The 27,895-nt window shown below is 42.1% G+C and overlaps 1 protein-coding gene across 1 annotated transcript in view; it reads right to left on the minus strand.

Annotated features, from left to right (window-relative positions):
* LOC141105219 (FYN-binding protein 1-like) overlaps positions 1 to 27,895 on the minus strand; it is a 446,065-nt gene that overhangs the window by 2,745 nt on the left and 415,425 nt on the right. The window contains exon 15 of the mRNA XM_073595110.1: positions 16,256 to 16,290. Coding sequence (XP_073451211.1) covers positions 16,256 to 16,290 — 35 coding nt within the window. The remainder of the gene's footprint in view (positions 1 to 16,255; positions 16,291 to 27,895) is intronic.

The raw sequence follows: 27,895 nt of genomic DNA on the forward strand, positions 1-27,895 counted from the left end.
TAATCTAAGCCACAGGAGGAGAGATTTTATATTTTTAATGCCTGGTTTAAGGAGTTCAGAAGTACACAGAAAACATTCAGTTAGTTTATATAAACTTACCTACTTCTTATATAGTTAGGTTGAAAAAACATGAACTGTATCTTTTAACCACAAAGTAAACAAAAAGTAAAAATTCAGCCTCACAACTTTTATCTCAGATTTGAATTAGAGGAAGGTAACAAAAACATGATAATGTACTGTTCTGATTTTTGTATCAAGGATAAAAACTTTATCCTCATTCAAAGGGCAATCACAAAATCCATGGAATAATATTCTGCTAGGTATTTCTCATAAGTACCAATTCGTGCTATTACAGTAACGATTGCTTTCTGTATGCAGAGGTTAAAGAGGTTGTAAACCTCTCTGGGGAAGTTATAGGTAAGCCTATAATAAAGCTTACCTATAGGTACTGTAAATATCTCCTAAACGTGCGTCGTTTAAGAGCTATTTACTGTGTTTTGCGCCGCTGATGTCATCGGTTCATGCGCTGTAAAGAACCGGCCCTCCTGCCCAAGTGTAAAACAGAATGTGACAGGTAGACTGCACAGACCCCCTGGAGCATGGAGAGGGGTCACCATTGCGACCCCTGATGCTACACCAGTGGTTGGTGGTGTGTGGTAAAAACACGGTTCAACTATGGGGTTTTACTGTCTCCCAAACCGCTAATGTAAATAAGCCTATACCCTGAGCCCCTATAAGGCTGCTTTCACAATGATGCGCAGCGGTTTACCCGCACTGCGGATATAAATGCAGCTTTCCTGCGTGTTAGCTGCACTTTACCATAGACTTCTATTATATCTTGCGGGTGTGGTGCACTTTCTGAAAGCATACCAAAACTCCTGCATTCAGGAGTTTCGGTGTGCTTTCAGAAGGTGCACCAAACCCACAGGACACAATAGAAGTCTATGGCTCAGTGCAGCTAACACGCAGGAAAGCCTCAGTGGATACTGCACTGCACCCACGGATCAGTGTGAAAGCAGCCTAGTAGTTGTTAACCCTTTTATATGTACTAATATGTCCATTGCAAAAGCGCAGTGTATGTGATGTTTAATACACTGAGATTCCTCTTCCAGCTTCTGCTGGCATTGCTTTCCAGGCTGCTAAAAAGGTCCCAGGTGAAATGCACTTGGTAAAACTCTGGGACAGGAGCCTGCGCTACAGAGGAAGCATTTGCTTACGCGGATCCTGCTCCCTCCAAGGCCACCTGCGTCCTCTGTTGCCAGCACCAGCTGGAAGTACTCTGATGCTCTGGGATTGCGGGTTGGCAAGCCTAGATCACAATCAATGGGTTTCTGACCCCAGGCATGCACTTCCCTGATTTGGGGCCACATGAGAAGGCTCCGAGGGCCATAAGTTGAGCACTCCTGGGTTAAACATGGAGGTTGACCTCTCTTGAAAATGCAGGTTGTTCATACTGATCCTCTGCATTCAATAACTTAAGTCTCTGATCTGGAACTTCAGTATCTACAAATGTCCATGTCAATGACTCAGGAAGCATCAAAGACAATCAGGCTCTAGGTCAGAAGGTCTTTGAACTTCTACACAGGGGCCTACTGCTCAATCAGCTTGCACTTGTAACATATTGCTTTAACTTAAATTGATTACCTAGTACAGATGGCTTGTTTTATAATTGTTGCGTCATGTCATACTTACAGTACCTGGTTTTGCACAGGGCAGCCCCAGTCCTCCTCTTCACAGGACCCCACAGGCCTAACACGCAGAGCATGGCGCTGCGTGACTCATGCATGCGCAGTAGGGAACCGGGAAGTGAAGCTGCACGGCTTCACTTCCTGATTCCCTTACCAAAGATGGAGGCGGCAGCACCCGAGGACGGAGAGACGGTTCGGCCTCGGGTGACGACATCGCGGGCGCTCTGGACAGGTAAGTGCCCATGTTTTAAAAGTCAGCAGCTGCAGTATTTGTATCTGCTGACTTTTAAAAAAAAAAATTTCGGTGGAGCTCCGCTTTAAGAAAGGCCTGGATACTTTCCTAAATGTACATAATATAACTAGGTACTAACATTTATAGGTAAAGTTGATCCAGGGAAAATCCGATTGCCTCTTGGGGGATCAGGAAGGAATTTTTTCCCCATCTGCAGAAAATTGGAGCAGCTCTGCTGGGGTTTTTTGCCTTCCTCTGGATTAACTGTGGGTATAGAATTGGGTATATTGGATTGTACAATATTTTTTATTTTGTTTGGTTTTTTTGTGGTTGGACTGGAAGTGTCTTTTTTCGACCTGACTAACTATGTAACTATGTAACTGTGTAATTTTATGATTGATTGCTTGTGTATGGCTAGATTCACTGGTTTCCTTTTTTCAACTCTGTACACACTTGTATATAATTAATTCAGTGAAGATATCTTTTACATTTTATTTTGTGTTAATGTCTATACTTTTTTGAAGACTGGTTTACAACTTGAGATATATATTTCAGCAAAGCAAAACAATTACCAAGGTTTGAACATTATACACAAAAAACTGCATAGATTACTTCTATTGGCAAAAAAAGCTGTAAACAATTAGTACATTGCATTTAAGAGTTATGTACCTCTGGAGGCTTTCTTAATTTCATAGTTATAAAGAACACAATTATATAACCAATGTTGCATAAAGGAAATCAGGTTGACAAAAAAGTGATATGAATGACCGGTTCGAAGGGAGTAAGCTAAATAAACACCTGGACCAGGTGGCTTAGAGACCTTAAAGCCCCATAAACGCTATAAGATTTTCTACAGATTTTTGTCTTCAGATTTACTAAAACCATATAATATGAGGTCAAACCTTAAGGCTACTTTCACACTGAGGCGCTTTACAGGCGCTACAGCGCTAAAGATAGCGCATGCATAGTGCCTCTAAAGAGCCTCTCCTGTCACTCCAATGTGAAAGCACGAGTTCTTTCACACTGGAGCGGTGCGCTTGCAGGACGGTATAAACTTCCTTGTTTTAGTCCGGTCGTACGTCATCACGTACGAATTCGACGGACTTTGGTGGATTGTGTGTAGGCAAGTCCGTTCATTCAGAAAGTCTGTCATAAAGTCCGACGAAAAGTCTGCCGGGCAAAGTCTGCCGTAAAGTCTGCTCGTGTGTACGCGGCATTAGAGTTTAAATTTGTTACCAATCAGGCAGGCCCTTGCACTACATGGTTTTGGTAAATCTGCAGAAAATCTAATAGTGTGCATGGGGTCTAAAGGCCCGTACACACGCTTTGATTTTTGGACGTCAATTGTGTGACAACGACCGATCGTTGGCAAATCTTACCGTTAGTATGGTGCTTTCGACAGCCGATTTCACTTTTTTGTCAGACAAAAGCTGGATGTGCAGACTATAAATATGTGAATATGTGAATTCAACGTCTGATTTTTGTTTCATTAGTATAGTTTTCGTACGAAAAAAATCGTAAGAGCAAGACTACGCATGCTCAGAAACGAAAGAACACATACAAAACTATTCAACACGTTAAGTCACTTCTGACGTTGTATTCTGTCCAAATAAAAATTCTCGTATTGTTAGTAACCTCTTCACTTTCGACATGAGACTAGCATGCCACAAAAATCAGATGTTCTGTCGTCCGAAAATCAAAGCGTGTGTACGAGGCTTTAGGCTGTGTTCACACCATTGCGAAATGGATGCGGCATCCCTGCATCCAATTCACAATAGTAGGAGATTTTAACCGGCTCTCTATGGAGCCCGTTCACATATCTCCGCAGCGAGTCCGGTGCGTTTTGTACAAAAACGCTGTGCGTCTTTTGGTCTGTTTCAGCTCCGAATTCTGCCCAAAATTCGGGCTGAATTTGGACCTGAAACGGTGAACCAGCATGCACTGGACCCTTACTGTCAGCCGCATGTGGCTCATATGTTAAGTGAGCCTTAGTTTTTTCTAAGGCCTGATTTACACCTAAGCATTTTTAGTGCTTTTTGCATTTTACAGATTTGCACAACAGTCCATAGTGCAGTTCTATAGTGCAAATCTGCAAAATGCAAAAAAGCACTAAAAATGCATAGGTGTGAACCAGGCATAAACCATTATTTCTATTTTTTACAGACTCTTTAACCACTTCAATACAGGGCACTTTCCCCCCTTCCTGCCCAAACCAATTTTCCGCTTTCAGCGCTGTCACATTTTAAATGACAAGTGCGCGGTCATGCAACACTGTACCTAAACAGCATTTTTTATCATTTTCTTTCCACAAATAAAGCTTTCTTTGGTGGTATTTTAACAACTCTGGGGTTTTAATTTTTTGCTAAACAAATAAAAAAGTTTTTCTTTGTTTCTGTTTCTAAAAATTTGTAAATAAGTAAATTTTCTCCTTCACTCATGTGCACTGATCACGCAGCACTGACAGGCACTGATCAGGCAATATTGATGGGCACTGAAGAGGTGGCAGTGATAGGCACTGATGATGGGCACTAATATGCAGCACTGATGGGCACTGATAGGTGGCACTGATATGCAGCACCGATGGGCATTGATAGGTGGCGCTGATGGGCACTCATAGGTTGCATTGATGGGTACTGATAGGCGACACTGATGGGCACTGAATGGCTGCACTGATGGGTACTTATAGGTGGCACTGATAGGCACTTATAGACGACACTGATGGGTGGCACTGATGGACACTGATGGGTGGCACTGGTGGGCACTGATAGATGGAACTGATAGGCAGCACTGATGAGAAACTGGCAGGCATTACTGATGGGCACTGATTAGTATCTATAATGGGCACTGATTGGCACCTTTAATGGGCACTGATTAGAATCCCTGGTGGTCATGGGTGGGTATACCTGGTGGTCATGGGTGGGCATCCTTGGGGGGGGGCTGCCCTGATAATCAATCAGGGCAGACCCCCCCTGGCGGGAGAGCAGCCGATCGGCTCTCCTCTACTGCACTGTCAGTGCTAGTGGAGGAAAAGTCGATAAACAGCTCTTCCTGTTTACACTGGGATCAGCTATGATTAGACACAGCTGATCACATGGTAAAGAGCCTATGTCAGAGGCTCTTTACCTAGATCGGAGATGCGGTGTGTCAGACTGACATACCACACCAACGATCGCCGTGCTGCGCGATCGCGGCTTATCCTGCTGGACGTCATATGACGCCCAGCCAGAATAATGAAACCACTTTCTGGCTGTCATTCTGCTATATGGGGCCGGGAAGTGGTTAATTACTGGGTTGGTATCAGAGGCATTTTCTGAATACAATTTACCTGTGTGCAAGTTCCTAAGCTGGGTCCCCCTTCTTTAGAAAAATAAAATGCTGGGTGGTTTGCATTGCGTTAAATATTGGGCATTGTTTAAAGGGGTATGGTTAGAGTCTGAGCCAACTTGCGTAGTATAGGATAAGGCAGTGTGAAATACGAAATGTACAGCTAATATTAATGGGGTTGTAAACCCTAGTTTTTTTTTTAAAACAAATTAAGTCATACTTACCTCCACTGTGCAGTTCGTTTCACACAGGGTTGCCACAATCATCGTCTTCTGGGGTCCCTCAGTGGTGCTGGTAGCTCCTCCCTGCATCGAGTGTCCACATTGGAGTAACGCTGTCCTTTGAGGACACCCATGTGGGCGTGCTCCCGAGTGCCACATCTGTGTCCATTCACACAGAATGCAGGACTCGGCCCCACCCCCCGGCGCTGCCTCATTGGATTTGATTGACAGCGATGGGAGCCAATGGCTGCGCTGCTATCAATCTATCCAATTAGGACACGAGACACCAGGTAGAGCTGGTGTGCTCGTTCCCGGCCAGATAAGGATCGGGGTCAGGTAAGTAAAACGGGGGCTCGGGGAGGCTGCAGCACACCACAGAAGGTTTTTCACCTTAATGCACAGAAGGTGAAAAACCATAAGGGTTTACAAACCCTTTAAGGGCCCATTTACACCAGTGAGCTGCAGGAACAAACATTAGGTCCATTTGTGCTCTGTGGTGCCATTCATTATGAATAGCACCTCAACGTACCTTCCCAGTGTACCACAACAGGAAGTAATGCACTACTGTTGTATTGTACTGTGCTAGCCAATTTGGTGCAGGAGCGGTTCTTGGTCCATTGTGGTGCATTAAGCAGCCCATTCACATTAAAATTTAGCTTTAAAAAGAAGCTCCATTTTCATTGACAAAAAAAACATTACCCTCTGGGTGATCTATGTACTAACTTTGTTGCAGACTCTTACCTTTGTTGTTCTGAATGAATAGCTGTTTGTCTGTGTTCATGTGCAAAGTGAATGTGAGTGACTTTAAAATGATCACTCCCAGCTGCTGCACCTGCAGGGAAGGCCAGGGAATGTGGCAAGCTCTGAATCTCTGTAGACATGAATAACCCTTTGGGAATATCTCACCAAAACTGAAATATTTGTTGCAAGGATGACCAAAATTGGATCTGTATCTTAGAGCAAACTTCTGGGAAAATCACGCAAGTAGAAAATTACATTTCTGGGGGGCGATCTGTACAACTCTGTACAGAATGCCTCCAGGTTGCCATATTGCATTGCATATACAGTATCTCACAAAAGTGAGTACACCCCTCACATTTTTGTAAATATTTTATATCTTTTCATGTGACAACAATGAAGAAATCACACTTTGCTACAATGTAAAGTAGTGAGTGTACAGCTTGTATACCAGTGTAAATTTGCTATCCCCTCAAAATAACTCAACACACAGCCATTAATGTCTAAACTCTTGGCAACAAAATTGAGTACATCCCTAAGTGAAAATGTCCAAATTGGGGCCAATTAGCCATTTTCCCTCCCCGGTGTCATGTGACTCGTTAGTGTTACAAGGTCTTAGGTGTGAATGGGAAGCATACTGGTCACTGGATGTTCAACATGGCACCTCACGGCATAGAACTCTGAGGATCTGAAAAAAATAATTGTTGCTCTACATAAAGATGGCCTAGGCTATAAGAAGATTGCCAAGACCCTGAAACTGAGCTGTAGCATGGTGGCCAAAACCATACAGCGGTTTAACAGGACAGGTTCCACTCAGAACATGCCATGGTCGACCAAAGAAGTTGAGTGCACGTGCTCAGCGTCATATCCAGAGGTTGTCTTTGGGAAATAGATGCATGAGTGCTGCCAGCATTACTGTAGAGGTTGAAGAGGTGGGGGATCAGCCTGTCAGTGCTCAGACCATACGCCGCACACTGCATCAAATTAGTCTACATGGCTGTCGTCCCAGAAGGATGCCTCTTCTAAAGATGGTGCACAAGAAAGCCGGCAAACAGATTGCTGAAGACAAGCATACCAATGATATGGATTACTGGAACCATGTCCCGTGGTCTGATGAAACCAAGATAAACATATTTGGTTCAGATGGTGTCAAGTGTGTGTGGCGGCAACCAGGTGAGGAGTACAAAGACAAGTGTGTCTTGCCTACAGTCAAGCATGGTGTTGGGAGTGTCACGATCTGGGGCTGCATGAGTGCTGCTGGCACTGGGGAGCTACAGTTGATTGAGGGAACCATGAATGCCAACATGTACTGTGACATACTGAAGCAGAGCATGATCCCCTCCCTTCAGAAACTGGGCCGCAGGGCAGTATTCCAACATGATAACGACCCCAAACACACCTCCAAGACAACCACTACCTTGCTAAAGAAGCTGTTGGTAAAGGTAATGGACTGTCCAAGCATGTCTCCAGACCTAAACCCTATTGAGCATCTATAGGGCATCCTCAAACGGAAGGTGGAGGAGTGCAAGATCTCTAACATCCAGAGATGGGTATTTATTAAAACTGTGAGCCAGTTAAGCCTTATGTGTCTCTAAAACACATATGTAAACGAAAAAATTGGTAAGTAACATAGTCACAGAGTTAATTTAAGGTTCCAAACATAAATGGCTAAATTTGGCCCAGGGACTCAGATTTCAATGACCACTGGTCATGACAAGGTTAATGTCATTGTTGAGGTTGAAATGGTGCTGAAAACTGAAAAAGCAGCAATCATAAATGGAAATGTTATTATGGATGATCTGGACATTTGCTAGGAAATTGTAGCCACTGGTTCTAGTGAAGAACACTATTCAGTAATGTCAGAGACATGCTGGCCATAATGCACGTGAAGCTCCGAGGCAAAGGCAAATGCGCAGGCACGGCCCTGCAGGTGCCTGTCTTGCCTGGGCACAGGCGCACGAATATTCGTACGCAGGTGCAAACGCCTATGCACATGTACGTGTTCGCCATTAACGCTGGTGCCAAATGGCCTATATAGGTGCAGCAGCTGCACTAGTAGATCGCTGTCTGATCTGCAGATTTACCTGTGTTCCTATTCCTGTGCCTCTGCTTGATTCCGGTGTTTGACCCGGCTTATCCTGACCATGCTTGCACCCTGTCTTGCATTAGGACTTTTATCTCTACACATCTATATTCACGTATTCAAGTAAAAAAAAGTCCTTAGTCGATATAGACAAAGTTCCAATACTCAAAGCAGCGCTCCATTCAAATAAATGAAATATGACCAGCATTCACATGTAAAGGCATATGAGAAATCAATAGTATATTGATAGGTGATGAGACAGTTCAATTGATAGATGAAGGATTCTACTTGATCATTGATAGGCGTATACCATCCACCAGAGTCCACACCATGTGAAACAAACTCCCCTTGGGGTTTACACTCACCAAAGGGATGTAATTCAAAAGCCTTGAACACACCAGGTGTCTCCCGTTTAGTCCAGTTATCTCAAACAGCTCATCGGCCAGGGTGGTTTAGTCATGTAAAAAAAGCCAACCACCCCCTTAAAAACACACTTACACAACATAAATTGTAACATGCATGTTACAATTTATGTTGCATAAGTGTGTTTTTAAGGGAGTGGTCGTCTTGAATACATTTTAAAACGGTATCACGCTATGTGGAGCTGTTTTTTACATGACTAAACCACCCTGGGCGGTGAGCCTTTACAATCACTTTAACCCCTTCCCGACCGGCGCGCGCCGATGTACGTCGGCAGAATGGCACGGCTGGGCAAATGGGTGCACCCGTACGTCCCTTTAAACTTGCCGCCGTGCCAAAGCGCGCTACTCCATGAGTTGGGTCGCGGGTCCCGTGGACTCGATCGCTGCGGGGATACCCGCGATCGCCTCACGAAGAGGACGAACGGGGAGATGCTAATGTAAACAAGCTGCCTAGTGACAGTGTCACTGATTTCTGCTCCCTGTGATCGGGAGCAGAGATCAGTGACGTGTCACACATAGCCCCCCCACAGTTAGCAACACTCCCCAGGACATACTTAATGCCTCCCTAGCCCCCTAGTGATTAACCCCTTCACTGCCAGTGTCATTTACACAGGAATCAGTGCATTTGTATAGCACTGATTGCTGATTGTTATTCCCCTATTTTGTAAACGCTATAATTTTTGCGCAAACCAATCAATAAATGCTTATTGCGATTTTTTTTTAACAAAAATATGTAGAAGAATACGTATCGGCCCAAACTGAGGAAAAAAATGTTTTTTTAAATATTTTTTGGGGATATTTATTATAGCAAAAAGTAAAAAATAATGCGTTTTTTTAAAACTGTCGCTATTTGTTTGTTTATAACGCAAAAAATAAAAACCGCAGAGGCGATCAAATACCACCAAAAGAAAGCTCTATTTGTGGGGAAAAAAGGACGTCAATTTTGTTTGGGAGCCACGTCGCACGACCGCGCAATTGTCAGTTAAAGCGACACAGTGCCGAATCGCAAAAAGTGCTCTGGTCAGGAAGGGGGTAAATTCTTCCGGTGCTGAAGTGGTTAAGGTCTTTGCTGATTAAACAAAATTATGTTGGTTACTTAGCAGAACAGGAACATGATAAAATGTCAGCATGGGCAATAAAATGTAATGTTTAGCAGTGTAACATTATATTCTTAACCATAGTAAAAGACTAACCCTGATACATAAAAAATTGAAATAGTTGGGCAAAATAGCTTGGGAATAACAAAATTAATTTCTCCTTGATTGTATAATGTATAAGAATGCCTACAAAACCTGGTTAAGGGACCATATAAGCACATATAAGGATGGTTTAAACTTAGAGGACTTCATACACACACACACACACACACACACACACACACATATATATACATACAGTATCTCACAAAAGTGAGTACACCCCTCACATCCTCACATTTTTAAAATATTTTATTATATTGTTTCATGTGACAACACTGAAGAAATGACACTTTGCTTCAATGTAAAGTAGTGAGTGTACAGCTTGTATGACAGTGTAAATTTGTTGTCCCCGCAAGATAACTCAACACACAGCCATTAATGTCTAAACTACTGGCAACAAAAGTGAGTATACCCTTAAGTGAAAATGTCCAAATTAGGCCCAAAGCGTCAATATTTTGTGTGGCCACCATTATTTTCCATCACTGCCTTAATCCTTTTGGGCATGGAGTTCACCAGAGCTTCACATGTTGCCACTGGAGTCCTCTTCCACTCCTCCATGAGGACATCACGGAGCTGGTGGATATTAGAGACCTTGTGCTCCTTCACCTTCCTTTTGAGGGTGCCCCACAGATGCTCAATAGGGTTTAGGTCTGGAGACATGCTTGGCCAGTCCATCACCTTTACCCTCAGCTTCTTTAGCAAGGCAGTGGTCTTCTTGGAGGTGTGTTTGGGGTCCTTATAATGTTGGAATACTGCCCTGCGGCCCAGTCACCAAAGGGATGGGATTATGCTCTGCTTCAGTATGTCACAGTACATGTTGGCATTCATGGTTCCCTCAATCAACTGTAGCTCCCCAGTGCCAGCAGCACTCATGCAGCCCCAGATCGTGACACTCCCAACACCATGCTTGACTGTAGGCAAGACACACTTGTCTTTGTACTCCTCACCTGGTTGCCGCCACACACGCTTGACACCATCTGAACCAAATAAGTTTATCTTGGTCTCATTAGATCACAGGACATGGTTCCAGTAATCCATGTCCTTAGTCTGCTTGTCTTCAGCAAACTGTGGGCTTTCTTGTGCCTCATCTTTAGAAGAGGCTTCCTTCTGGGACGACAGCCATGCAGACCAATTTGATGCAGTGTGCGTCGTATAGTCTGAGCACTGACAGGCTGATCCCCCACCCCTTCAACCTCTGCAGCAATGCTGGCAGCACTCATACGTCTATTTCCCAAAGACAACCTCTGGATATGATGCTGAGTATGTGCACTCAACTTCTTTGGTTGACCATGGTGAGGCCTGTTCTGAGTGGAACCTGTCCTGGTAAACCGCTGTATGGTCTTGGCCACTGTGCTGCAGCTCAGTTTCATGGTCTTGGCAATCTTCTTATAGCCTAGGCCATCTTTATGTAGAATAAAAATTCTTTTTTTCAGAGCCTCAGAGAGTTCTTTGCCATGAGGTGCCATGTTGAACTTCCAGTGACCAGTATGAGAGAGTGAGAGCGATAACACCAAATTTGACACACCTGCTCCCCATTCACACCTAAGACCTTGTAACACTAACGAGTCACATGACACCGGGGAGGGAAAATGGCTAATTGGGCCCAATATGGACATTTTACTTAGGGGTGTACTCACTTTTGTTGCCAGCGGTTTAGACATTAATGGCTGTGTGTTGAGTTATTTTGAGGGGACAGCAAATTTACACTGTTATACAAGCTGTACACTCACTACTTGACATTGTAGCAAAGTGTCATTTCTTCAGTGTTGTCACATGAAAATATATAATAAAATATTTACAAAAATGTGAGGGGTGTACTCACTTGTGTGAGATACTGTATATAGGAATGTCATTATGAGACTGAGGCAAAAGCAAATAAAATCCAGAAAAAAAAAAGTTTAGTATTACCCCTGTACTGTATATACTTTATCATTTGTAATGCCCTGTACACACGATCGGACATTGATCGGACATTCAGACAACAAAATCCATGGATGTGCCCACGAATGTTGGCACAAACTTGTCTTGCATACTCATGGTCGCACAAAGTTGTCAGAAAATCAGATCGTTCTGAACGCGGTGACGTAAAACACGACTATAAATGGGGCAGTAGCCAATAGCTTTCGTCTCTTAATTTATTCTGAGCATGCGTGGCACTTTGTGCGTTGGATTTGTGTACACACGATCGGAATTTAACCGTTCGGATTTTGTTGTCGGAAAATTTTATAACCTGCTCTCAAACTTTGTGTGTCGGAAATTCCGAGGGAAAAAGTTGGATGGAGCCCACACACGATCGGAATTTCCGACAACACAATCCGATCGCACTTTTTCAGTCGGAAAATCCGACCGTGTGTACAGGGCATAAGACTACATCTACAATTTGGTATACAGTTTGGGCAGGAACATCCATCCGATGCTGAAGCTGTTCCCTGCCGACTCCACACTGAGAACTGAGCGATCAAAGATGCGCTCCAAGCACAGAGTAATGACTGTTGGTCACTGGCTACCTGCTCTGCCCCTCTAGAGCTCACCTGAGCACCTGACTGTGGAGGGGGCGGGAGCGGCTGACTCAGGCTCTCAGCGGCACACAGGGAGGCTGAGCCAGCTGCTGGTCAGACATTGCTTTTTTTTTCTGTCATTGTCGGGATCCCTGCAGAGCTTGGACCGGCTTTGTGATGTCAGCTGACAGCGGATTTTGGCCTGCTTTCACCTAAAATTGGGTCATAGGAGTGCAGAACTAAGTGCACTCCTGTGACACATAGGAGAAGTATGGCCAAAAGAGTTTTATCCATACTTTTCTTTCAAAATGAAAGGTAGGAAAAACTGGGTTTGCTCACTTTGGAAAAAGACATCCTAAAGTGTACCTGTGGCCAACTCAAGCAGGGCATGAGTATGCATATGTATGCATATTTCAAGAACACAGCTTACCAAAAACATCCAAAAAATGATTTCAGCCCTCAGTATCCACAGTAATCAGCACTTCTAGTCTAATACAAATATTGACCTGACAATATTAAAAATAGCTTCTGACGAAATGCAGTCCTCAGCTGTTTAGGATAAAAGTTATAAAAATACTGTTCAAAGAATTAGTAAATATCAGCTACAATAGGAGTAATTAAGTTGTGTAGTGCTTTACCGCACAAGATACTGTAATAATAGAAAAAGTGATGATCCGATAGAAAAAAAAATATCTGGCTTATTTCCTTAAAACTAAGATTATTAAAAATTCTAATTATGAAATTCATATCATGGAAATACTTTCATCCAGGAAATTAATTTAACCATTCTTTAGTGGTCAGGAAGGAATTTAGTTTTTTCTACTGTATGATAGAATTGAAAGAGTTGCCCTGGGGTTATACTGCGACAGGATGGCTCCTCTGGGCGAGCCGTCGTAGCTGTACGTCGGCTCTTCAAGACGCTGTAGGAGGCGCGTGCACCCGCAGCATGTCCCGGAGCCGATGCGAGTGCCTGGCGGGCGTGATGACCGCTGGGCACCAGCGATCGCTCATGACAGAGCGAGAACTGGGATCTGTGTGTGTAAGCACACAAATCCCGATTATGTCATGGAAGAGAGGAGACAGATTGTGTGTTCATACTAAGTAGGAACACCGATCAGTCACCTCCCCTAGTCAGTCCCATCCCCCCACAGTTAGAACACACCTAGGGAACACAGTTAAGCCTTGATCGCCCCCTAGTGTTAACCCCTTCCCTGCCAGTGACATTTATACAGTAATCAGTGCATTTTTATAGCACTGAACGCTGTATAAATGTCAGTGGTGCCAAAAATGTGTCAAAAGTGTCCGAATTGTCCGCCACAATATCACAGTCCCGATAAAAATCGCTGATCGCCGCTATTACTAGTAAAAAAAAAAATAATAATAACAAAAATGGCATAAATCTATCCCCTATTTTGTAGACGCTATAACTTTTGTGAGAACCAATCAATGTACACTTATTTCGATTTTTTTTTTACTAAAAAAATGTAGAAGAATGCATATCGGCCTAAACTGAGGGAAAAATAGTTTTTTTAAAAATTGGGGATATTTATTATAGCAAAAAGTAAAAGATATTGTGTTTTTTTTTTTTTTTAATTGTAGCTCTTCTTTTGTTTATAGCGCAAAAAATACCAAAAGCAAGCTCTATTTGTGGGGAAAAAAAGGACGTAAATTTTGTTTGGGTACAGTGTCGCACGACCGCGCCATTGTCAGTTAAAGTGACGCAGTGCCGTCTCGCAAAAAAATGGGGGTAAATTCTTCCGAGGCTGAAGTGGTTAAAGTATAACTCCAAGAGTTGTTACAGGCTATATTTGATAGACATCAGTTTTTATCAACTTTATTAGGGTGCATTCACACTTTTAAATGCACCCTGCCTGAGATTATATGTAAAAACCCCAGAATGGGTTCCCACAATTAGCTGCGAGAGGCGGCCCCACTGAAAGCAATGGGAAACTGCTGGCTCACTCAGACAATTGCGCCCACTCGCATGTAATCACTAATGCAGCAATCGCATGCAATTGCATGCAAGTGATCAGGTCTGGATGCAGGCAGTCTGCGTCCAGATATGGTCACTTGCATGTAATCGCTGCATGAGCGATTACATGTGAGTGGGTGTGATTGGCTGTGGGAGCCAGCAGACTCCCATTGCTTTCAGTGGGACTGTCTCTCACAGCCAGTTGCAGGAACCCCTGCTGGGGTTCTCGCATATGATCATAGGTACGGTGCATTTGAAAATGTGAATACACCCTAATAAAGCTGATAAAAACTGATGTCCATCAAATATAGTACAACATATTAATTCACCCTTAAAGAGGACCTGAACTGTAAAGCCTGTGTTTGGGCACAGGCTTTACAGTTCAGGTCCTCTTTAATGCTAGCAAAGAGCACATGAATAGTCATCTGTATTGGACTTCCTACAGCTACTAGGTCTCTAAGAGGTGGTGGGCATCTTTGAAGTAGATCAGTGCTTTGTTTTATCATGTGAGAGCTTCCCCTGTTGATGGATGTGGTAAAATTTGAAAAGCGGCAGGTGAGTATCAAAAAGCACTGATCACCAGAAAAAAGCAGAAAGCCAGCAAGCAACACAGTATTGACAACCTTACTCCAAATTTAGTGAGACTAGCAGTCAGGTAGCAGTGTCTTAGATCAGTGGTTCTCAACCTCAGTCCTCAAGTACCCCCAACAGGCCATGCTTTGGGAATTTCTCTTAGATGAAATAGCTGTCCAAAATATCAAGCTATCGACTCTGATTTACAACACCTGTGCACGATAAAGGAAAACCTGAAAACATGGCCTGTTGGGGGTACTTGAGGACTGAGGTTGAAAACCACTGTCTTAAATCACACAATGTGGATATACATATATTTGGCTCTAGGAAAAGAAATTGAACTGCGCAATTAACATTTCTATTTGTTTCCTATAAGATAACAGATCTTTTTTTGAGTTAAGGACTACTTTAACTATGGATGCATGTTATTATTAACATAAAATAGTTGCTCAAATGCTATTAGAAAACATATAAATTACTTTGGCCATAATGGTAAGTCAACTGTGAGGGGGGCATAAAAGATGACAAGGTAACAAGTCCATGCCTCACTGGAGCAGAAGTATAGTCTCAGTTTAAACTGTGACAGTCTTGGTTCATATATCATATGCATGTTATGATTTCTTTCACAGCAGCTAAAAGCATCCTTCCTTATGTGTAACTTTATTCTATCAAACAGTGCACTCTAAAACAAACATTAAAATTATGTTTCACTTCATATTTGTATTACTGAGTTTCATATCTAAAGATATTTTTCTTTAAAGTGTCTTAGACCCATTCTGAAGATAAACTGGCCATGTATCAGCAAATTATTGCAGGTCAGATTGCTGGCAAGGATTGAGTCTAGTCAGGTAGTTTCAGAGAACCATGTAACCGCTTTGTTATTTCGTAACTTTATCTATTGTGTCCAGCATGATTTCCCATTGTAACAACTGCCTTTGCAATAATTACACTGTTAGGTTATAGAATAGTAGATTGAACTAACTGATGCCTAAATAAACAATAACAAAAAAGAAAAATACTAAGCGTGTAAGAGTCTGTACAATATATATAGGAAGAGTTCAGAATAAGCTTTATGGTACGAATGAATCTTAAAACATGTTACTTAAATAAACTCAAGGAAAAAAAAATTGATCCCCTTCTCATGGAGATATGTTTACCATATCCCCTTTCTTAGCGATCCAAAGGCACAGACTGTAACCCTATAGTTAGCTAATGAGGTAGTTTAGTCATTTTTTTTTATTTACAAGCAAGCCGCACTTCAAATATTTTCAATGCTTCAAAATGATAAATTCAGAAAAGGTGTACCTGAGGTGCTGGTAACATCTGAAAGTTCTTTCTCACTGCAATTAAAAAGAATAGTTTAGGCTTAGAGGCATACTGTTTCTACACATACACATTTTTAACAGTGCTAGAAAATGATTCATAGATACAATTTGTTAAAAATTGCTTGTTGCATAATTATGTGGCAAAAAAGTGTCATTGTTTTCATAAAAGAAAAAATTCAAATGAAACCTTTGCAACTTAAAAAGAGTTATAAGCAGGCGAAGTTGCAAATCTTGACTTCCAGTAAAAGTCTAGCTTGGCCCCATTCTCTACTATCTCTTGAGCCTCCCTATTAGTCTGTGGGGTCACCCATCTCATTAAAAGATAAATATGAAGGCTGGAAGTGGAAGGAGCAAGCTCAAATTTGAACTGCTTGGGCCTTAGAAGAAGGAGTTACCACCCCAAAAGCTTGTCCTGAAAATGTGGATGTTATTGCAAAAAAAAAAAAAATTATCAATACTCAACTGTTTTTGTTACATGTACATGAATCACCTCAACCATGAAATATAATGTCAAGATTTACAATTTTATCTGCAAATATTTCGACTGCTGCTTTAGCTCCCAATATTTTGAGTGCTGTTTTTCATCATGTCATCAGTCTGTGACAGGTTTACTTAATGGTGATCTACCAATTCTGAAACTGAATTAAATCAAAACCCAATCTAGCCATATTGTTGGCTATGCCTAAATTCACACAAGATTACAGTGCTGCTTACTTCAAGGTATAAATTCATAATCATGTAAATAACAGCACTTCCTACAGCCTAGATAGTCCCAGATAGCAAGGATAACTTGCCACAAATTTGTGGCAGTGTTGAATTGTAAGTCTGTTAACTTGCTGCACATTTTCACTGGCAAGTTATATACACTTGCAGAGCACTTGAAGCACAAGTTCTAGTTGACACTTTTCCAGTTTGTAGCAAATTTGATTGGCAAGTCTATAGCAAGAGCAAAGTTGCAGTGGTGAGTGTACAGCAAAAGCCCTGCAAGTCTACAGCATGAAAATTCAGCCACAGTGACCCCCTGTGGTGGGGTGACTAGTGCACAACATAACTGAACCAGAACTTGAAGCAGACTTGAATGTTTGCAAAGAAAGTTGATCTGCAGACTAGTGCAACAAACTTGTAAAGCCTGGCAAGTCTAGCAAAAGCTTAGAAAGTCATTTTCAAACTTGCAGCACAATTGCTTGCTATCTGGGTTAATCGCTCAACATCTGTGGGTAAAGTTTGGTACACTGTAGCGTGAGGGGAGAAATGTACTTTTTTGATAAGATGCATTGCTGTAATGTGTGTATTACTGATGTAGCATATTACCACAAGTTACATGCATTGACACAACACACTAAGGCAACACATGCATTACAACATACCATATTACAGTGTGTTGTGGTGCGTTGCTTCTGAAAAAAATGCTGCATGTTTATTCTTGGCAACCGTTGCAAAATAAATGGGCTGACTTGATGCAATGAACATTGATATGCAACACAATGTTTTTCACTGCAGTGCACAAAAGTGGTAACGTGTGACTAGGTCTTAAGAGGATTAAGTGGTGCTCCAGCTAAAAGACAGTCTCATCTTCATTATCATACTAAAACATCATAGACAAACATACCAATCAGCAATATTAATTGTTTGGTTTTACTAATTCATTTGTTGGATATAGGGATTCTGGATTTAGAAGCACTGCATTTTGTTTATTTATTGATTTGGGTTTGTGAACCTCACCAGAACAGGCTGGGACACAGCAGAGATAAAAGAAAAACAGAATACAGGTTAGGGTTAGGTCAGGTGGCAGACAAGCAAGGAGACTTCTCCTGCTTTTAGAAAAGAATGCTAGTGTGAATGAGGTCTAAGGAGTTTTGATGTACACTGTAAAAAGCACAGTTTTTATTTACACACTTGTCATACTATACACACACAAGCATATAGTAGGTGAATTCTTTAAGTGCCCCCGCATAGCAAACAGCCAGTCTATTCACCCATCACAGAGTTTTTAAAAGTCCTCTTTCACAACCCGAGCGGTGCTGCCTAAAGCTTATAGGCTGCACTGCCTCCTGCTGCCTCCTCAGCCAATGGGTGCACAAGGATTGCTGTCCATCACATGCCTTAAATCTTCATCCCGCAGTCTTCCTGTCTTGGTGCAGGTGCAGGATGGAGCGGCTCCGAACATAATTCCTGGGCAGCCTGCAATGACTGCCGTGCGGAAGGGCTTTGCCCACATAGTAAAAAAAAGAAAAACTGGGGAGTTGATAGAAGTGTGCCTGTTTCTGTGCAGCCTATGCTCCTTATCGATAATTTTGCCTCCTTTAATACGTCGTTGTAATGGATATATACGATACCACACTAATGGCAGAAAGTGAAGAAGAACTAAAGAGTCTCTTAATTAGACATGTCCACTGCTGAAAAATGTGTTTGTTTTCGTTTCATTCGTTTTTTGTTGTTTTTTTTTTCGGGTCATTCGTTATGATCGAAATTCGTAAATTTGTAAATTCGTAAATTGATAAATTTGAAATTCTTAAAATTTGTAATTCGAAAATTCGTAAATTCGAAATTCCGAAAATCCAAAATTCGTAAATTCGAAATTCGTATATTTGTACATTTGTAAATTCGGAGATCCGAAATCCGGAAATTCAAAAATTAGAAAATTCATAAATTCGTAAATTCAAAAATTTGAAAATCTGAAATCCGGAAATTTGAAAATTCGTAAAATCGAAAATCCTAAATCCGGAAATTAGAAAATTTGTCAATTTGTAATATTCGAAAATTCGTAATTTCGAAAATTCGAAATCCGGAAATTCAAAATAACTAACTAAAAATAAATAACTATTAAATTATAGGTATAGGAATTTCCTTTCAAATTTGGCTGTTAGTGAACGTAACGAATACAAATTTATCCAAAGTTATGAATTATCCAAAAATAACGAATGTCGCATCTAAACAAATGGAACAGAACTAATTAATAACTAATAACAATAATAATAATAATAATAAAACTTTTTTTTTTTTTTAAATCTTTATTTAATTTTTCAAAATCTTAATACAAAAACAAACCCCAAACAAATGGGGGGAATACAGTAAAACTTACAGCAAATATTCCCAATTCTCTTGAACAAATACCTTACAAACTCCCCCACATATAGTCTCTCCTTCCCCCCCCCCCCCCCGCACCCCCCCAACCCCTGCAGATTTTCTCTCGTCTGATTTAGTCTTGACGAGTTCTTATGTTCCGGATCTCGTCCTACAACGTAATTGCTTCTACATAGCGCTCAGTTTTTTTAAATGCAATCCAGCAATCCCATTTACCCCCTTGTACATTTTGGTCCCTTCCTAGATATTCTCCTGATTCTTCTCTCTCCAAGATATATATTTCATTGACTCTAGCCACCCAGTCCCTAATCCTAGGTGCTTCTGATTCCTGCCATTTCTTTGGAATAATATTTTAAGCTGAATTTAATAGTACCGGAACTATTGAAGTTTTATACCCTCTCTTTCCCCCTTCCGACCTATGGAACAAACAGTCCCAGGGGTCGAAGGGGATCGCCTTTCTTGTTATTTCTTCAGTTAACCTAGTCACTTCTTGCCAAAAGATTTTTATTTTAGGGCATTCCCACCACAGGTGCGCCATAGTTCCTGGGGACGCGCATCCTCTCCAACAGTTCGGGGACCTTTCTGGTGTAAACTTACTAACTCTGACCGGGGTAATATACCACCTAGTCAGACACTTGTAGTTGCTCTCTCTAGTTTTTGTATCAACTGCCGTTCCGCTCCCCCAAGATGCGCCTCACTTTCTCACCATCGCCGCATGCTCCCAACTCCACTTCCCATTTTTGATGAACGGAGGTAACTCCGTCCCCGTTCCCCTCACCAAAATTTTGTAAATTTCTGAGATTTTCCCCTTAACTGACTCCTTGCAGAATAACTTCTCTATCGGTCTATAATCCGCTTCCTCCCTTAATGGGCCGGGGAGACTATTAATAAAGTGTGCTAGCAGGCCGTATCTCCCCCCATTTAATATCCAAACTTCCTCTTGTGCTGCTATTTCTTGGAAAGTGCAAATTTTCCCTCGCTTAATGATACCCCTAACTTGTGCCTCTCTATCCAATATCCAATTTCCACCCACTTTCTCCATCCCCGGGGGAAAGAGTAAGTTCTCCTTTAAAAACATCAAAGGAGAATTGTATTCCCACTTGTTATTTAAGTGCAACTGATCCCAAATTTTAAATGTGAGGTGTGTAATATAATGTGTGTCCTTTCCTAAGTTCCTAAAATATGGGGAGTTCCAAATCAAGTGATTTAATTGTGTATTACTTAACCTTTTTTCTAAGTTAACCCATCTTTTATTTTCCCTATTATTTGCCCAATCCAGTGCCCATGCTAAGACTATTGCTTTATAATACACCCTAAAATCTGATAGGGCCAGCCCTCCACTTACTTTTTCTCTCCTCAACACCTTGTGGGCAATCCTTGGTTTCTTATTGTCCCAAACGTATTTACTTATGAGACTGGACAGCACTTTAAAAAAATTTTGCGGAAGGGGAATCGGGAGCATCTGCATCTTGTATAGCACCTTTGGGGCTAGCACCATCTTTACTAAGTTAATTCGCCCCATCCATGAGACAGGGCAATATTTTATACTATTTATTTCCGCTCTTATTTCATTTAATAGGGGAATAAAATTCAACCCATACAACTTCTCTCTATAACCTGTTAAATTGACCCCCAGGTACTTTATGCTGTCTTTCCATGGGAAATGAAACACTTCACCAAGTCTATGCGCTTCCTGTTTTTTAATATTGATTTTTAGGGCTTCTGACTTTTCTATATTTACTTTAAAGTTCACTGTACTTCCTCAGTGTGGACAGTAAATTTGGCATAGTGATTTTAGGATTGGAGACATAAAAAAGCACGTCGTCCGCGAAAGCGGAAAGTTTATGTTCCTCCTCGCCCACTGTGCAGCCACTTATATCTGGATTTTTCCTGATCATAGCTAGGAGGGGTTCTAAGGCCAGGACAAATAAAAGAGGAGACAGAGGATATCCTTGCCTCGTCCCGTTTTTCATAACAAATTGTGCTGAGGGAGTGTTATTGACCCTTACGAATGCTGTAGGTTGGTGGTATAAGATTTTTATCCATTTTAGCATTGTAGGCCCTACTCCCAATACTTCTAATGTACAAAACATGAATCCCCAGTCTACCCTGTCGAACGCCTTTTCGGCATCCATCGACAGAAGTAGACTGGGGACCCCACTTGATTTAAATGCCTCCATTATCAGGAGGGACCGCACCCCATTGTCCCTGCCCTCCCTCCCAGGGACAAATCCCACCTGGTCTGGATGGACTAATAAGGACATTTTCTCTCTAAGCCGTGCTGCCAACACCTTTGCGTATAGCTTGGTGTCCGCGTTTAAAAGCGTGATCGGTCTGTAACTCGTGCACGAAGTCCTGTCTCTCCCCTCCTTGGGAACAAGTGTCACCGCAGCCAACAGGGCATCTCTACACAGTTCTCCCTGCCTCCCTAGGCCATTCCATATTTGGCTCAGCCGAGGGACCAGGGTGCTACTAAATTTCTTGTAGAAACTGCTTGTAAAGCCATCTGGCCCCGGACTTTTGCCCGGGGGGGAAGACTTTAGGGCCATGTATATCTCCTCTAGCTCTAATGTATCTGCTTCTGACAATGTAGGAAGTCCCGCCCTTTTTATGAACCCTCTCATCTTCTCTTCCTTGTTTCCCCTACTTTTTCCCTCTTGCCCAACCGAGTAGAGCGATGAGTAAAACTGTCTGAATTCCTCTCCTATCTCTTTGGTAGTGTGTCTCATTTCACCTTTACTGTTTTTGATCTTCTTTATATAATTCTCGTCCTTTTTTTACCTGATAACTGATGCCAAATGTTTCCCCACCTTATTACCTTTCAGATGGAACCTTTTTAGATGCTTATTCTTAATTTTCACCATCTCTTCTTCCAATAGCTCCCTGAGCTCTTCTCTTTTTAGTGTCAATTCTTTAAATGTGGATTCTGCACTTCCCCTCGAGGCTTTATGGCGTTGTTCTAGCTGGTAGATTTTAGCGACAAGACTTTCTTTCTTTTTTCCCCTTTCTCTCTTCTCACCTGAACTTATAGAAATTATAACCCCCCCTTATATATGCCCTAAAGGCCTCCCACAGAACTGCCCCCGTTATCTCACTCGACTCATTATTAATGATGAACTCATCAATTTCCCTCAGAATTTTTTCAGCAACAGTATCTTTCATAAGAAGGACCCTTTATTGAACCGCCATGAGAACGGGACCCTTTGAAGGCCCCTGAACTTTACCGTCATCGATATTGGGGCATGGTCTGATAGAGTCACAGCCTCAATCTTCGACTCTACTATGCAATCCAACAGGCTGTGATCAACCATCAGGTAGTCCAGCCTTGAATATGTCCTGTGGACCTGGGAGAAAAAAGAGTAATCCCTCTCCTTGGGATGCTGTACCCGCCAAACATCAATAAGTTGGCTATCGTGGAGCTTTCTCCCTAATCTCAGCAATGACCCCTTCCCCACTTCCCGGGTTCCAGAGGACCTATCCAAGGCTGGGTCTAAACAAAAGTTAAAATCGCCTGCCAGGATTGTTTCCCCCTCCTTAAATGCATCCAAACTAGACAGGGTCCGGGAGAGGTATTTTATCAGGTCTCTATTCGGGCAATAAACGTTGGCCAATGTGTACATCCTATCCCCTAGTTTAATTTTTACAAACAAAAACCGCCCCTCTTCATCCACCCTCTTCTCGATCAGTGTGAATTTGATCCTTTTCGAGAACCAGATAGCGACTCCCTTCACCCTTTTGATTGGTGAGTCACAATACATCCAGCTTAATGTTTTCTTCCTGCAGCAGGTGGGTCTCCTGCAGAAAGACCACATCTGCATCATAACTCTGCAATTCATTCAGAATTTTCCGCCTCTTCCCTGGTGAATTTAACCCCTTCACATTGTAGGACAGACACCTAACCTCTATCTCGACGCTCATCCGCCTTACCAATTGTTGTGCATCTGCAAGGACAGCCCCCCCTACCATTCCACCCCCCCGCCCACCCCCCCACTACCCCTACCCAACCCAACTATATTTTAGATTTGCACCCTTCAATAAGTCCAGTAACGGTCTTAATTGGCGTCTTCTCGCCAGAGTTCCCCCCGACAGATCTGAAAATATTTGAATTTCCTGGTTGTTAAATTTCACTGGTTGTACCCCTCTTAGATTACTCCAAATCTTTGCTTTGTCCTTGAATTGATGGAACTTTACTATAATGTCCCTGGGCACATCTTCTCTAACATTAGGGGGTTTTCTTATCCTGTGGACTCTGTCGATCTTTAGTTCACAATCTGGGTTCCTTCCCAGCAGTGGGTTGAAAAGTTCTTTCATCATTGTGAACAAGTCTTCACCTCTCTGCTCTGGTAGGGATCTGATTCTAAGATTTTGACGCCTGTTTTGGTTTTCTTGTTCCTCCAATCTGCACGTCAACTCGCATTGGTCCCCCTGAAGGGTTACATAGTTACATAGTAGGTGAGGTTGAAAAAAGACACAAGTCCATCAAGTCCAACCTATGTGTGTGATTATGTGTCAGTATTACATTACATATCCCTGTATATTGCGGTCATTCAGGTGATTATCTAATAGTTTCTTGAAGCTATCAATGCTCCCCGCTGAGACCACCGCCTGTGGAAGGGAATTCCACATCCTTGCCGCTCTTACAGTAAAGAACCCTCTACGTAGTTTAAGGTTAAACCTCTTTTCTTCTAATTGTAATGAGTGGCCACGAGTCTTATTAAACTCTCTTCTGCGAAAAAGTTTTATCCCTATTGTGGGGTCACCAGTACAGTATTTGTAAATTGAAATCATATCCCCTCTCAAGCGTCTCTTCTCCAGAGAGAATAAGTTCAGTGCTCGCAACCTTTCCTCATAACTAAGATCCTCCAGACCCTTTATTAGCTTTGTTGCCCTTCTTTGTACTCGCTCCATTTCCAGTACGTCCCTCCTGAGGACTGGTGCCCAGAACTGGACAGCATACTCCAGGTGCGGCCGGACCAGAGTCTTGTAGAGCGGGAGAATTATTGTTTTATCTCTGCAGTTGATCCCCCTTTTAATGCATGCCAATATTCTGTTTGCTTTATTAGCAGCAGCTTGGCATTGCATGCCATTGCTGAGCCTATCATCCACTAGGACCCCCAAGTCCTTTTCCATCCTAGATTCCCCCAGAGGTTCTCCCCCCAGTGTATAGATTGCATTCATATTTTTGCCACCCAAATGCATTATTTTACATTTTTCTACATTGAACCTCATTTGCCATGTAGTCGCCCACCCCATTAATTTGTTCAGGTCTTTTTGCAAGATTTCCACATCCTGCGGAGAAGTTATTGCCCTGCTTAGCTTAGTATCGTCTGCAAATACAGAGATGGAACTGTTTATCCCATCCTCCAGGTCGTTTATGAACAAATTAAATAGGATTGGTCCCAGCACAGAACCCTGGGGGAGTCCCAGCACAGAACCCTGGGGGTTTTTACTTGTTTTTAAGGGCCACTATGTCATGGACATGCTGTTCCACCACCCTCTCTGCATCTTCTATTCGCTTTAGGAGATGTCCCAGATCTGTCCTGACATTGAGAATTTCAGTTTTAATTGAATTTTCCAGCCTGATAAACATATCTTGTATCTCAAGTTTAGTTGGGAGAGCTTCAACAGCCGAATCAGCCTCCATGCTTAGTTCTGGTTCTGCTTCGGCTTGGGCCTCTATGTTGGGGGTCCCCCCTTGCGCACCTTTGTTCTTAACTGTGGTCTTTTTTTTATCCTTAACTTCTTGCTGTTTGTTATCCAGACCTGGGCTTTTTAGGAATTTTTGGATTGTACTGGAGTTTAAGCTATCTCTGGGCTTATTAAGCTCTGCTTGTTTTTGTGAGCGTCCTCTCATGATCCTCCCTTCCCTGTTCTCCACTTCTTCACCTTTTACAGCTGTTTTATTATTTCTACAGGGACGGCCCACCTCCTCAGCTTGGCAGCTTAGCAGTATAGCAGCTTGCGACTGACTATCCTCCAGATTCGCCCAGGTAGCCCCTTTAAGCTTTAAGTCTCTTTACCAATATATTTCTATGTGGTTCTATTGACACTGCCCAGGGTCACTTCAACCTCTCATCTCCATTCCTTTGTTTTGATGTTAATGTTATGTCACACCAGAGGGCTACTCCACTCTCCTTCCGGGCTTGACCATGTGCACTCAATTCCTTAGTTGGTATGTGTGTGGCCTTAAGATACATTCCCTCTATACATCACATACCCACAGCACCTTTAGATTTTTATTTCTGCGTTAGGTTATCACTGTCAATGCCATACAGCTCAAATGAGTGGGAGTAATTTTCCATAAACTTTTCACCACAGAGAAAGGTCCTACCTGTATCCTGTAGACCTCTTAGGGACAGCGTGGTATTTCAGAGGGGGTTCGGTGAGGATTAGTGCAGATTGGATCCCTCTGAAGAGGTTTAACCGCTGTCTGTGCACAAGGGGACCCCTCACCGACCGGTCTTCACTTGTCCGCTTTCAATTACAACCAAACCGCTGTTTACTAGTTGCACCGTTCACACTCACTTTTTCTGTTGTTTGTTGAACGGTTGCCTCATTGAGGGAGGGTGGATCGGAGGGCGTGCAGGAAGCCTCAGGGAGCCGAGCCAGAGAAGGAAGCGGGAGACGCTGCAGCGGCGAGCGACCGCTCCGACATCCAGCCGTCTGGTGCGCTGTATATATACCCCTGGTCTTCTCTCCTCTTCTGTAAGGCTGGTGCCGAGCGTGCGCCTCTGCCACCGAGGAGGGGGTTTAATCGGCTGGCCCCGGGCTCTCACCCCGTGCCTTCTGGATAGCCGCCATCACTCCAGCCTCTGACCTCCGTCTTCACCGCCCCACTGCCAGGCCCCTCCCCCTCACCAAGCATGTCACAACCCCTGTCCTGTGGGGTCTGCTCCCCCTGAAGTCCCCCATAATAAAACGTTTTTATTATTATTGTTATTTTATTATTAATTCATTACGTTCCATTCGTTTAGATACGGCATTCTATATTTTAGAAAACTTGTAACTTCTGATAAATTCATATTCGTTACATTCACTAACAGCCAAATTTGAAAGGAAATTCAAATACCTATAATTTAATAGTTAGTGATAGTTATTAAACAAAAAGAAACAAAACGATGGGGAAAACGTCTCTGAGGTCTTTGCAAGTACGCAGTGTGAACGGTTAGGTTGTCGTGACAGTGCTGTGTTGGTGGGAGTGGTTGTGCGGAGTCCGAGAGCAGTCATTTTCTCAAGGAAAAGTGTTCGGCATACTTAACAGTGGATATCGGTAGTCACATGATAACCCCCATGATAGTGGGTTGAGGTTGTTTTCGGCCAAACACAAGAGTGTGAGGCCTTATCAGCTGGTGAATGAGCATTTCACAGGGGAGTGGAATCACGGCATTGAGTGGTGTACACGGTGTAACAGCATTTGCAGATTGAAGACACTTGCACTTTATGAACTTTTTTCTTCACCATCCAATATATTTATTTTTCATCATTCTAAACAGATGTGGACTCACTCTTTATTATATTTTTCATTTCACATGTTTTATTCCATATTTGTCCATTGTATATTTTGCACATGATTTGTGTATGTTAGGTTTTTCTCCTATTTTTATGATCAATTGGTCTAGGGTTCTGTTATTATAATATTGGTTTCTCTCACTGTTCACGGGGTGTCACTTGTAATAATTTACATGTCACTTTATGTTAAGGTTATGTTATATTATATTTTACACTTTTAGGTTATTTTTAACACATTAGGAATAACTATTACATTAAGCAATTTATGTTTTTGTGTGATTACTATTATTGAACATTGGTAATCCACTTTCAACTACTGTGATTTAGGATCTTTCTATATTAGAGGGAGTGTGTTCACCCACCTCAAACCCCACTGTAGGGGGGCAGAGCCGCTCTTCATCTTTTTGTTTCTTGTGCTTTGACCTTAGAGATGACTCAGATTTTATCTTTCAATTTTTAAAGTGGCAGCTAGCATTAGAACATTTGTAGTATACAGAGCGCAGTGGTAGTAGGACGAGATTTGGGGGCCTTTCTCTTGTTCACTCACAGTTTTATAGTGATAGTTATTAGTCAGTTATTATTTCAGATATTTGAATTTTCGTATTTTCGTATTTCCGAATTTCCAAATTTTTGGATTTTCCAATTTTGAATTTAGGTAAATTAAAAAACTTTAACATTCCAAAATTCAAAAAATTTGAAAATATGAAAATTCGAATTTCCGGATTTTCGAATTTCTGAATTTTTACATTTCGAATTTCCAAATTTACGAAAATTCGGACATTTGGAAATTCAAAAATTCGGAAATTTGAATTTTCAAATTTCTGAATTTTCGAATTTTGAATTACCAGATTTTTGAATTTCGTAAATTCGAAATCCGGAAATTTGAAAATTCGTAAATTCAGAATTTTCAAATATTCTAAGTTACGAATATTTGGAATAATGTGAATAGCATCATTGAAGCAATGATCATTAAAAAAAAACAAGCTCCGGGTGGCAGTGAAGGGACAGAAAAGCCTGGCGCGCTATG

The sequence above is a fragment of the Aquarana catesbeiana genome, linkage group LG01 (genome assembly GCF_042186555.1).
Source record: "Aquarana catesbeiana isolate 2022-GZ linkage group LG01, ASM4218655v1, whole genome shotgun sequence".
In the NCBI taxonomy this organism is placed as follows: domain Eukaryota; kingdom Metazoa; phylum Chordata; class Amphibia; order Anura; family Ranidae; genus Aquarana; species Aquarana catesbeiana.